Source organism: Myiozetetes cayanensis, unplaced genomic scaffold (assembly GCF_022539395.1).
Source record: "Myiozetetes cayanensis isolate MyiCay16 unplaced genomic scaffold, myiCay2020 scf19, whole genome shotgun sequence".
In the NCBI taxonomy this organism is placed as follows: Eukaryota; Metazoa; Chordata; class Aves; order Passeriformes; family Tyrannidae; genus Myiozetetes; species Myiozetetes cayanensis.
This window is the reverse complement of record NW_026087400.1, coordinates 2,507,977-2,520,136: the sequence shown is the minus strand read 5'-3', so window position 1 is coordinate 2,520,136 and position 12,160 is coordinate 2,507,977. Positions and strand designations below refer to the sequence as shown.

Genomic DNA, 12,160 nt, shown 5'->3' with positions numbered 1-12,160 from the left:
CCTTTTTCAAGCATTGATGGCTGATCTCTGGTAAGACTGTCTCTCTTTTCTTCGTGCCTGTGTGCACAATGATGAGCGAACATGAGCATTCCCATGTGCAGGAATTTGGTACCACGTTCCCAGGGAGTTGCACTGCTTGTGTGCAGCCCTGTCCAGCCAGTGCACGTGTGGCTTCGTGCCACTGCTCCCCTGTCAACACAGCACACCCCCTCACCTCCCTCCTGCCCGCTGCCAGCCCGCTGTCTCTGTCTCTGCTGCTTTCTCTGCCTCCCCGACCCGTTTGTTGTACGCTTCATTAATCCTGATAAATGTGTGGGTTAGTGCTGGGAGCAGCAGCTCCAGGGATGCTGCCACCATGGAGCTCCCTGTGCCCTGCTCCTGCCCCAACAGGTTGGCACTGGCACCCATTGGGTGGCCCGTCCAGCAGCCCCGGGACAGGGTCCTGAGGCACAGTTGGCACCTGCAGCTGTGGAGCAGGGAGAGCAGGGAACAGGCAGGGAGAGGGAGGGATGGTGGGCCCCAGGTTGTTCCTGGAGCCCCATCCTGGCCGTGAAGCCCACAGCAGCCCGGTGGAGCAGAGCAGAGATGCTCCATCCCCAGGCACCAGCACCACGGCCACGCCAGCCAGGACGGGCACGCAGGGGGACAAAATGTTACTGAGGTGTGGACAAACCATCCCTCCAGGAAGCTCTGGAGACCCTGAGGGCTGCTCATGAACAGGACCAGGAGGTTCAGCTCCACATATTAGTCCTGCTGCTCTCTGGTTGGAGAACTTGGCTATATCAGAGTTCTCTTCTGGGCTAGCAGACTCCAAGTCCCTCTTCCCATCAGGGCAGCAAGGCAGGGAAAGGCAGTGTGGCTTTCCTGGCCAGTGAGGTCAGGCAGGCTGCAGGAGTGACAGGGCCATGGCAATGCACACAGCAACGCTGGCAAACAGCAAGCTGATCTCCCCATTAGCCCTCATTAGCACGTGGCTGGAAGACAACAGGAGTTTAAATTAAGAAGACATCACAGTGGTCCCAACTGTGTTACCGCTGCGCTCGGGAAGAGCCCGACAGCTGCTGTTTAATACACCTTCCCGATCTGTCAGGGCACACACACGCTGCACAGCGCAGCGTCTGCCTCAGCACACACATGCTTCTGCATGGCTGCACGCCCCCACACGCAGACAGCACCTGCCTCTGCACGTGCCCACCACCCTGCACACGTGTGTGCAGAGGCAGGACAGCCACGCTCAGCCCTGATGCCCAGGGCAGCCAGCCCAGCCCAGGACATGCCACTGGCACAGGAGGGGGTTCTTCCATTGCCAGAATGCCTTGGCATGGCTCTGTGCATGTCTCTGTGCCGGGCAATCCAGGTGAGCCCCCTGTGTGTGGCCATGACACAGCTCCATCCCATATGCACTCACCTAAATCCAGGGAGCTGGAAGGAGCTGTGGAGCACCTGGCTTCAGGCTGATGGGTGCAGGCTGCCAGGGGAACAGCATCACCCTGGGGTTGCTGCTCCCAAAGCAGCCAAGTGGGTTATTGGCACTCCATATTTATACTGCAAGTTCCCAGCGCAGTGCCTGCGAATGACTCCCACCGGTACGGGGGAGCCGGTGGCTGTCATGAGAAGGGAGGAAAGTAAAAACTTGCTTGTGGGCATGAAGGGAGCCAGAACTGCCTGACAGGAGGTGCAGGGGGGCTGATGCTGAAGGTGTGAACTCGCCCCTCTCACCAGTGACAGAGCAACCTGCTGGTGTCCCACGTGGGTGTCCCGTGCAGGTGTCCCAAACTGCTGCCTTGCCTGCAAGCTCATCTGCCAGCCCACGGCCCATCCCTGCTGGCCTGCAGGAGCCCAGGTCAAGGATGGCACTCACCCTCTGTGCCAGGACTTGCAGAAAGGTTGGAGTGGTGCGAACCATGAACAGGATGGGTAGCAGGTACTACACTGTGGTGGGTCTCACACAGGTAAACAGGATGCCCCCACCAGCCTTGGCCAGGTGAGGAAAGCTGTGCTCAGGGATGGATTGCATCACCAAAGCCACAGCACTGACAAACGTTATCAGCCATGGATTTCCCTGCCAGGCTTGTGAAATTCCCACACATTTAGTGACAGTATTGGAAATGCATCCAAGTGCATTAAGCTATTTCAGATAGTATTTAGTGCAGGCTGTGTGTTGATGCAGTGAGACCTGCAGGCAGTGAGACCCTGGGCAGCTCTGGAACTCTGAGCAGTTTGGGAAGTGGTGGGCACTGGCAGCCAGGAGCCACCCCAGGAGTCCTGGGGTCCCTCTACCTGGCTGCCAGGTGCTCCCCATGCCCCCATACACAGCAGTGCCCAGGGCAGGAGCCAGGCACTGTTCATGGCCCATTAAGGCAAGGTCTGGAGCCCAATGATCTGCACTCACCTCCCTGCAGGGAGCACCCCAGACCCCCCAGCCCTGGGAGCTCCTGCACAGCCTGGGAATGCAGCAGAGAAATGAGTGAGGGGACAAACACCAGGTGCTCCTTCACATCAAAGATAGTGAGTGGGAGGAGAGGTCATCTTCCCGGCCCCCTCTCTGGAGGAGCAGCGAGCTGCAGCACAGAGCTCAGCGCAGACCTGCCGCCTCAATTATTTATAGGTACCATGGGTAGAACATGTTTTAATGACATTTGTGCTGGAGCTCAGCAGTGCAGATCTGCACCGAGCCAAAAGGAATATGTCAGAGGCTTTAGAGCTGGTAAAAGCAGCGTGTCAATCACAGTGGCATGCTCACCTCAGCCCCTGGATCCGCTCCCCTGCCCTGTGGAGAGCCTGCAGCCCCCGGGATGGATTGATGCGCAAACCCACAGACACACCGGCCCAGCTCACCGGGCTTTTTTGTGGGTAAATCACAAGTAATAAGCTTTCTCACCAGAATTAGAATGACATCCTGGAAAATTGTGCTCTGGTTTTACAGCGTATGATGGAAAAGCAATGGACACCTCGGAAGGGGGTGCCCGTCCTACTGTCAGGCGGACACGGCTCGAGGCTGGGCAAGGGTGGGGTAATTCAGTCTGGGGAAAACTTGAGCAGGAGATGAAGGGGACAGGATAGATCTGGGGATGTGACCTGTGCTGGGTTGCACACAGGGCTCATCCTGGGCCACAGAAGCCCTGGGTGATGGCAGAATGCTGCTATGCAGAGGCAGTGCTGGTCTACCTAAACTTGTAATCCCGCAGCCACCTTCTCACTGCAGCTGGTGGGCTGGGGGTCCACAGGCCAAGGTCCTGGCAGCCACACCTGGAAGCAGCTGAGCTTTCCAGCTAAACCATCTGGACACGACACACTCCAACACCTCCAGCAGCTTCCCAGAGAGAAACCCAGGACATGTAGCTGTGATGCTGTAGCACCTCCAGCTTGCCAGCACATCCGACAGCGTGCCTTGTGCTGGGATTTAAAGACAATTGGTCCTTGTGTCCCTTTGCATTTCTGCTTGCAGAGTGTCATTTTCTTCAGAAAACGCTCTTTTGCAATTACTGTGAATTACACATGAAAAGCAAGCGACCACGTATTGATTGGAGCCCAGGAAAAGCAGCAGAGCCATTTAGAGTAGATTAACTTTTTCTGGAGAACGGTTTCACAGTTATTTAAAGAGATTAATCAGTTCATTTCAGGTCATTTACCATTGTTTCTATGGTCTAGCCTGGAACATCCCCTTCTTTGTTGTTGACAGAGCTGAGGCCTTCCTGGGAGGAGGAGTGCCAGCAGGAAGAAGGACAGTGCTGCTCTCTGGGTTCTGCACTGTGGTTGTCCTTGGTGGGCACGGGGAACCCTCCTTAACCAACCCAAGGACCTGACTGTTCTGTAACAGGTGCAGGAGAGCAGCATTCCTGAGACACAGCCCCACCACAGCCCCCTCAGAGCCTGGGTCTGCTCCCTGCACCCACGGCATGGTCAGCACCCCTCCTGCTCACGGTCATCGCCCGCACACCCTCACCCTCCTCCTGCTCCCCACGCCAGCACCCTGCAGGCAGAGCAGGCTCCTGCCCTCAAATATTTCAAAGCATTTGTTTCTTCAGAAAGAAAGCATTGAAGTCAAATGGCTCCTGTGGTGGAATACTTCCCAAATGTCAACACAATCTGTGCTACATTACGGGTAAATGTGATAATCTTAACGCCTGGCTTCTTAATGTCAGTGGCACTGAAGTCTGATGGATTGACAGACAGCCAGAATGACACGCAGTCATAGCTGATAAGGGCTCTCTCCGGGGAAATCACAGCTTTTTAAAGATGTTGGCAGCTACTAGCAAGTACCTTTTTATTTAAAAGGATTACAAGCATTGATTGCACTTCCTGTTTTCTTTTTATCACATTCCTGCACCAAGTGAAGATTGTGCTCCAAGCCGAGCCTTTCAGACAATTATTCTGGAATAATGAAGGCGTGTCATGTTGGCTGTAATGAGTGTTTTCAATGCCTAATTTGTGTGCAGTGTGAAGGGATTTCAGCAGCTGCCTGGCTCCTGGCTAAAGGTGAGTGACTGCTGACCGCGGAGGAGGCTGCCATGGGCTGGCTCTGCTGGGGTGGATGGCAACGTGTGCTTCCTCCAGCAGAAAAGGGATTAAAACTCCCCGAATTACCATGGTAGAAACACTAGCTAAAGGGATGCATTCTGCTTAGAAATGGCTGGTGGCTGTTCCCCCAGCGAACAGCTGGACCAGTTCATGCTCACCTGAGCAGCTCCTCCACGGCAGCGATGAAGAGATGAAAAACGGATGTCCATAAGCCCAGAGTGTAGCTGGACACGAGCAGTTAACAACCCCAGAGCCACAAACACTCGCTGTCACTGACAACAGATGAGGGATGTCTAAGCACCACCACTTGGCCTCCCTACCATGGCAGACCAGCGCATGCAGCAACAGAAGAGGCGGGTGGATGGTGACCTTTTCGAGGGGAGGCAGATGCCAAGGCACTGGGCTCCTGCTCCTGCTTTGACCCTTCCTTACTGCCCAAGGTTGTGATGTTAAATCCCCACAGCTGTGTTCCAGCATCAGTGAGGGCAGTGGTGAGGACAGGTGGGATGGGACGGGGCCCTCTGCAAAGCCAGGACTGCGTGACCCCTGTGTGAGGGCCCCTGTTTGTGCCTTGCCTGTGTATCCCAGCTGCTTCAGGCTCTGCCCACCTGTGCTGGATTCAGCTTTGCAAAGCCCAAGGTCCTTTTCTAGGAATTTGAAGAACAGTCATTAAATCCACGCTCATCTGAAAAGGGATCTTTAGGCTGGAGAAAGCCCAGGCTGGGATGTGTGAGTGACAGACGATGGCTGCTCGGCGCGGCACCAGCATCTCAAATGGATGTAGTCCTGGTGGCAGCAGGAACAGATCTCCACCACACTGGTCTGGCCGCTAAGCAGGGCAAGGGGTGGTTTCAGCCCCACGGACTGCCCAGGAGGAGGATTCCAGGGTCACATGAAATAAAATGATTTTGTTTCTCTCCAACTCCTCTGACTGTGGTGACAGAGCCATGACAGCTGCCTGGGAACACTGCTCGATTTCTGCCAGTGACCAGGAAGCAAGACCTGCTGCCAGTCACCAGCACAAGGCCAGGTCATCTCCAGATGCTGGGAACACTCCTGGGATGGGCTGGGAGGCAGCTGAGCCACAGCAAGTAGAGAGCACAAACTGGAGCACTGTGGCACAGCAAGAGAGCCCTGACAAGACAGAGCTGCTGCCTGCACCGAGCACAGGGCACAGATGTAGAAGTGAGATTTTGCTGAGCAGGGACGGTCTGACACCAACCCTGAAGGAAGCTCAAGGGCTTGGTAAATGAAAGGACGTAGGGAGCTGGGATATTAGCTGTAGTGGAGGTGGTTAAAGGAGTCAGCTTTCTGGTGATAAAGAGCTTCCTCAGAGGATATGGGGGAGAAGGGATCACCTTCCCGAGCAGCGTATTGCCAGTTGGGAGCGGGAGGCGGAGGTTGACGCAGCCTTGTTGCACTCAGTTACCGGAGATGGATTTCCCTCCTGAGGGTGCAGGTATCACTGCCCTTTTTTCACTTCCCCTTAATGATCCCAGCAGATCACATCCATCTTTTCCAAATACCTCTCTGGAGGAGGCCTGGACACCTTGCCTTCTGGAGCTCGCCGTGGCTCAGCGCAGGCGTTGGAGGGGACTGATGCAGCCTCCCCCGTGCTGGGGCTGCAACAGCCAGTGGTCAGTGGGGGAGAGCAGCACCAGTCCTGCAAGACCCTTCAGAATGTGACAGCAGCAAGTGCCACCATCCTCCACTACCCCCAGCACACAGCCACAGGCCATGTCCCATCTTCTGCAGAGCAGGATTGGTTTCCTCTCCTGTGGAAGGGTGAGGAGAGGGACATGCCCTTGCCCTGCTCTGCAATGAGGCTGTTGTGCAGCTGCTGGAGAGACAGAGCTACTACAGAAAAATTTCCAAAGAAGGGACCCCGTTGAGGAGGCATGGAGCTCTTCAAGCATCTTCAAAGATGCTTCTGCAATCAGAGCTCTCAATAATCCTCCTCTTTTGTAGTGAAGGGCCTAGTTCTGGCTGGCAATTCGTTGCTTTGAGCTCTCTCAATTTCTCCACAATATCAAGAAGCAAATCCTTCTGCACAGCCCAGGCTCACTACTCAACTCCAGGCACTTGTCACCTTGTCACTGCAAGGAGTACATTGACTGCAGACGCCTCATCCTCAACATGGAGCTCTGAGAACACTCCAGGCACTGACCTCCAGAGTCCCAAGGTGTTTGGGTGCCTGAAGTGGGACAGCAGGACTTGGAAAACACGTTTGTGTGGGCTGCAGCTGGATGAGAGTTCTTGTGGTCAAGGGCCTGGGCTGGAAACCTGAGTGGGAACACACAGCAACCATCAGCTCTCTGCAAACAGGAACGGGCCAAGTGCCCAGACCTGCCGGAGCAGGTGGCTGCAAGCAGAGTGCTGACGGACTCACTGTGAGGGGGTAATTAATGGTGATGCTGGCAGAAAGGCCTCCTCAAGGCTGGCAGCCGTAGAGACACTCACTGGAACTGTGAAAAGGAAAACTGTGCGCATGTTGAGGTCTGACAGCACACCTTGTGCCTCTGGAAAACCCTCCGGCCTCAAGACTCCCCCCTTCTGTCACAGCATCCCACTAACTGCTGTCACCAAAGGTCACCAGATGCTTCTTCCATAACATTTAGTGAATAATCAAGGGAGCAGGATGGAGTGGAGGCACGGGGATGGTAAAGGATATGGAAACACTCAAAGACCTGGGGGATCAATAATCCTGGTTTGGAGCCAGGACTGCAAGTTGCTGTTTAAATGACTGTGACTTTACAGAGCAGTTTAAAGTCTGCCTGTTCTACCTGCTGACCCACACTGAGGCCACCAATGAGCTCAGCCTTGTTTCCTCTCTCTATGTCTGCTCCATCCCTCTGTGGCCATCGTCACTCTGAGGGGTGCTGGAGCATTTGCAGCCACGTGCCTCAGGGCCCAGGGATAGAGAAAGCCAAGGGCACATTTTTTCATCATTTCCTTCAAATTCAGACAGAAAAAAATTACCCTTCTCTTGAAGCAGCTTTTTCTGATGAGCATTTCGATGAAAAATGGGAAGAAACCAGAGATGCAGCATCCTGCCAGTGGGGATGCGCTGCGGGCAGCAGGTGGACGGGCTGTGCTGGGCTTTGCCACAGCCTGTCCTGCCACAGGCGGCACCTGGCCCCTCTGGAAAGGTGCCAATGGGACCACACTGACAGTGCAACGTGAGGAAAGGAAACCAGACAAAATAAGCACGTAAGACCCCAGGCTGGACGACAAGGAAATAATTTATTTCCAGGTCCCAGAAAGACCTTGAAAAAAAAAAAAAATAACAAGGGTGAGGAAATCAACCTTCTAATTTCATCTGGGTAGAGAAACAAAAACTGAAGTGTGACTCCATCAGACGCGGTGGCAGCTGCCGGCTCCCCCCGCGGGTGCAGGGGCAGGGGGCTTGGCACCCGCGCTCCTCCCGTATTTACACGTGGGGTAGAAACTAAAACGCAAGCGTGCGTGCATGCGCCGGGCAGGGATGGGGGGAACCCGGTGGGAGGGTTGCTAAACACGGACCCTGTCAGACCCCATCTCCTAGGACAGAGCCCTGCTATTGCACAACACTCGGCTAGAGGGAGGGCCAGTGCCGGAGGGGCTCGGGCACGGATCTGCAGCCCAGAGGGAAAACACGAACACATTCCTGAGGAAAGAGAGGGCTTTCTCCATTCTCCTGCACGGGGAGGGGGGGCAAGGGGTGGTACAGGGCATGACTTGCCTGAGGCAGCGTGGCCAGAGCTGGCACTCCAGGGCCTTGCTGCCTCCCCAGCATCATCACAGTGAACCAGCAGCACGCCAGGCTGGGTGCCAGCCATGGCATCCACCGCCTCCCTGGGGGGACCAGAGAGACCCCTAAGGAGAAAGGAGCTCCTGGTCCCGGTATGAGCCAAGCTGGGGCTCTGCACAGGTGGCCGTGGCAGCAGTGGGCAGGAGCAGCCGAGGGCAGGCACTGTGACCGAAGACAGGTCCTGTCCCTCTCCACTGTCGGGTCTCACGCCGCAGCCAAAGGACCAACACCAGCAGCCGGGAAGCAACACACAGTAAAAAAATGAACACGCATGTACATTTACAGTTAAACCTTCTCCAAGGAGAGAAAACACTGTGGTTAAACTAAAAGGACAAACCCAATGATAAGCCCAGGATGTGTCAGGTCTTGGGAGACCTTATCAGTTGCCTATCAATGATATAATTGATTTTTTTTTTCCCAACACGAACAGATAAGGAGCTGCACTAGCCAGCACTGCCTGAGATGCTGTGCGAGGGCATCACTCCACACGCTGTTCTGTTCCCCCCAGGGTAGCTGGCAGGCTGGGAAGCTGCAGGGCACTCTGTGCTTTCCTCCAGCATCATCTGCAGCCCAAGGAGCAATGGCACATCCCACTGGCATCCTCCTGATCTGCCTCCCAAACCCGGGAATTTCATGCAAAGGCAGCCCCACTGTGGGAGCTCGTGCTGGTTTCTTGCAGGGCACTGTGCTGGGGTGGTGACACCCCAGGGACCAAAAGGTGTCACAGACTTGCTGCCCAGCCTGCAGCCAGCAGGCAGGGCAGGACAAGCAGGATTTGGCCTCGTGCATGTCTCCTGAGGATGGCTTTTCTGCCATCAGTGATGATACTTTGCTGTCAGCTGGGTGTAAGCAGGAATTACTCCTCCCAAGCAGGGGCTGGGGTTATCTCGTACCCTGCTGCATGGTCCTCCATGGGATGCAGCTCTCCCCAGCTGCTGTGGGCCAGGGAGCACTGACATCCTGCCTGCTGCCCTGTGCAGCTCACACTGTTTGCTGACAGCCAGTGCCTGACTGAGAGCCCCACAAACCCCAGGTGCCACGTGAGGGGCTGGAAGAGCCCACTGCGGGTGTTTCTCTGGGCCCCTCCAGTGGTGCTCCCCAGCATTGGGACTGCTCTGCGGCTCAGGCCACAGCACCGTGCCTTGGTGATGGGTGGCATGTCCCCATCTGTCACCAGGGCTTGTGGGGCACACCAGGACCTTGCAGGTAGTGTCTGCTGTGCAGGGAGAGTTGGACAGCCCCTTCACATCACCAGCACCTCTGTGACCACAAGAGAGGGGGGCGAAGCAATTGCAATGCAGGGGTGAAGTGTGGTTTGAGGTGAGCGGCCACTCTGTGCAGGATGTGATCCCAGCATGGCACACTCCCTCCAGTGCCATGCTGGCAGCTGGGGGCTGCTGTGAGGCCCACAGGGAACAGAGAGAAGGAAGACTCCAAAAAAGCGAGTGAACGTAAGGGGGAAAAATCTGAACAGAAGTTAAAAGCTTGTTTCTTTCTGCAAGGAAAGCTCTTAAAGAAATCAAAGCTCTTCAAATACTCTGACTCAAGTGACAAAAACAATTTAGACAACAAAAGGCTCCCAGTTTGCTCTTCCTCTCCTGGATGGGGCTCACCGAACAGATCTATTTAAATGATAATTTGCGGGGGGAGAAATCGTCTCCAAACTCTCTTGAATTAGATTTTCTCTTTCTTAAGTTAATGCGTAGTGCTTTAATGAAGACTGGCATCGAGGAGATGAGGACACCACAGCCGGGCTCCTCTGGGCTCCCCAGCCCCTCCGAGCGGGAGGCAGCAGCAGAGCAGCAGTCGCCCCGTGCCCCCAGCCCCCTCTGTGGCAGCCCTGGAGTCAGGCCCCAGGAGCACGGGGTCCCCACGTGGCACCTGGAGGCGCGGGAGCCGCAGTCCAGGAGGCACCAGGAGCCTCGCAGGGGTCGGTGAGGCAGCTACGAGTCCTCGCCGTCCTCCTCGCCCCTGCGCCCAGCGTACAGCGCTGCCAGCTGCCGGAAGCGCGGCCCCCAGCCCCCCAGGTACGAGAAGTCCTGCTCCGAACTGCTGGACCAGGTGTTGATGGAGCTCAGGGAGGGCACCGGGGAGTCCGAGCCCTCGAAGGCATAGGTCTGGAATGAGTCGTAGGGCGGCACAGAGAGGTCCTCGTCCGCCTGCTCCACCTTCCTGCAGATGTAGTCTCTGAACACAGCGAAGTCCAGGTCCGGGCTCTGCACCCACTGTGGGAGGGCATGGAGCTCAGAGGCGGGGTTTCTGCCAGGGCCCCCCTCTCCTGGCCCCCCACCTCCATCACCACCTTTGATCTCACTGAAGTCGTAGAGGCTGCGCAGGGCCGACATGTCGTAGGCCTCCGTGTCCTGCTCGCCACCCCCTTCGTCGTTGTATTTGATGACATTGTCCCTCATGTCCTCGTCATCCTCAGAAGTCAGGTGGCTTTTGTGGTGTCGCTTCAGCGTGAGGATCAGAAGGACCAGCACTGGGAAAGGAAGAGATGGTCAGACGGGTGCAGGGTCTCGTGGAAGCTGTGCTCCCGGGGGGCGAGGACATCTCCTGCTCGGCAGCAGGCGCAGAGCACCCCCTGGCATGGGGAGCCCCGCCGGAATGCCAGACGGGTCCGATCAGCCGGGCTCATGGAGCAGCAGCCGGGCTGTGAAATGCCTTGGAGAGAGGGCTCCAGTGCAGACCAGGAGCTTCCTTTCCCATGCAGCGCGACACCGAGACAGGAGGGACAGATGGACAAACACACGGCGGGACAGACAAACGGATGGGTTCTGCAGAAGATGAGTAGGAAAAGGGGGTGCATGAATCACAGCAGCAGCCAAATGTTGGGTGGGTGAGCGTGGAGCAGATGGCAGAGAGCCTGAGCAGTGAGCTGCAGCTGTGTCCTGGATCATCATCCATTCAGCCCATCACCTTTAAAGCACCGATGTGCACTTTATTCGTTTGGGCAATTAGGCAGAAATTTGTTTGCGCTGCGTTGGAAAATGAAACCAGTGTAAAGTGCACCCTGTGGGAAAGGGTTTTCTGAATGGAGCTGCAGCAGGAGACGGGGAGTGGAGCCATGCCAAGCAGAGGAGACCTCACCAAACAACACGCTGGCTCCTACAGGTGTCTGGACAGCCCTTGGAGCCAGCCAGGAGCCAGTCCCAGGGCCTGAGGGCTGCGATTCCTGCCCTCCCACGCTGCAGCTACCAGGGATCAGACAGATGCAGCCTGCTCCGTGCCCACAGCACCAGCCACGTGCTCATGTGATGCTGCTGGAGGGGAGCTGGGACACGACAAGATGGGGGGCCGGGGGGCCAGGCAGGAACTCACCAACCAGAATGAGGACACAGACCAGCAGCGCGATGAGCGCGCCGGGGCTCAGCGTGGCCGACACGACGTAGGCCGTGCTGTTGCAGGACTGGATGGCCCCGCTGCTGTCGCAGCCGCAGACACGGATGGTCAGAGTCCCCGTGCTGCTCAGGGCCGGGGGGCCGCTGTCCACCACCAGGATGGGGAGCAGGTACACGTCCTGCTCCTGGCGGTTGAAGCCCACTCTCTGGGTGTGCACCGCCGCCGTGTTGTCTGCAGGGAGCAAGCAAACCCACAGTGAGGTCACCCCCAAGTCACAGCCTGCAGGACCCGCCACGAGCTCCTCCATGCTCTGGATGAACAGCAGCTCTTCGTGCATCATATCCAGCAGCTGCCCTGAGAGAGGCTGGGGCCTCTCTCTGCTCCACTGCAGGGACCCAGCTCGTGGCTCCCCAGCACTGCAGCCTGAGTGACTGAAGGTGCCCAGCTCTGCTCCAGCACATGTGCCTTTGCTGGCACCTTGGGGCCAGCCTGGTGTCTCCCTGTCAG

General features: G+C 56.6%; 1 protein-coding gene across 3 annotated transcripts in view; it reads right to left on the bottom strand.

Moving 5' to 3' along the window:
* Positions 1-7,745: 7,745 nt before the first annotated feature.
* Positions 7,746-12,160, bottom strand: part of CDH22 (cadherin 22) — a 74,000-nt gene continuing 69,585 nt past the window's right edge. For all 3 annotated transcript variants that reach the window (XM_050313812.1, XM_050313813.1, XM_050313814.1), the window contains exons 11-12: positions 11,633-11,884; positions 7,746-10,793 (exon numbers count right to left, since the gene is read on the bottom strand). In XM_050313812.1, coding sequence (XP_050169769.1) covers positions 10,255-10,793; positions 11,633-11,884 — 791 coding nt within the window. In that variant the 3' untranslated portion in view covers positions 7,746-10,254. The remainder of the gene's footprint in view (positions 10,794-11,632; positions 11,885-12,160) is intronic.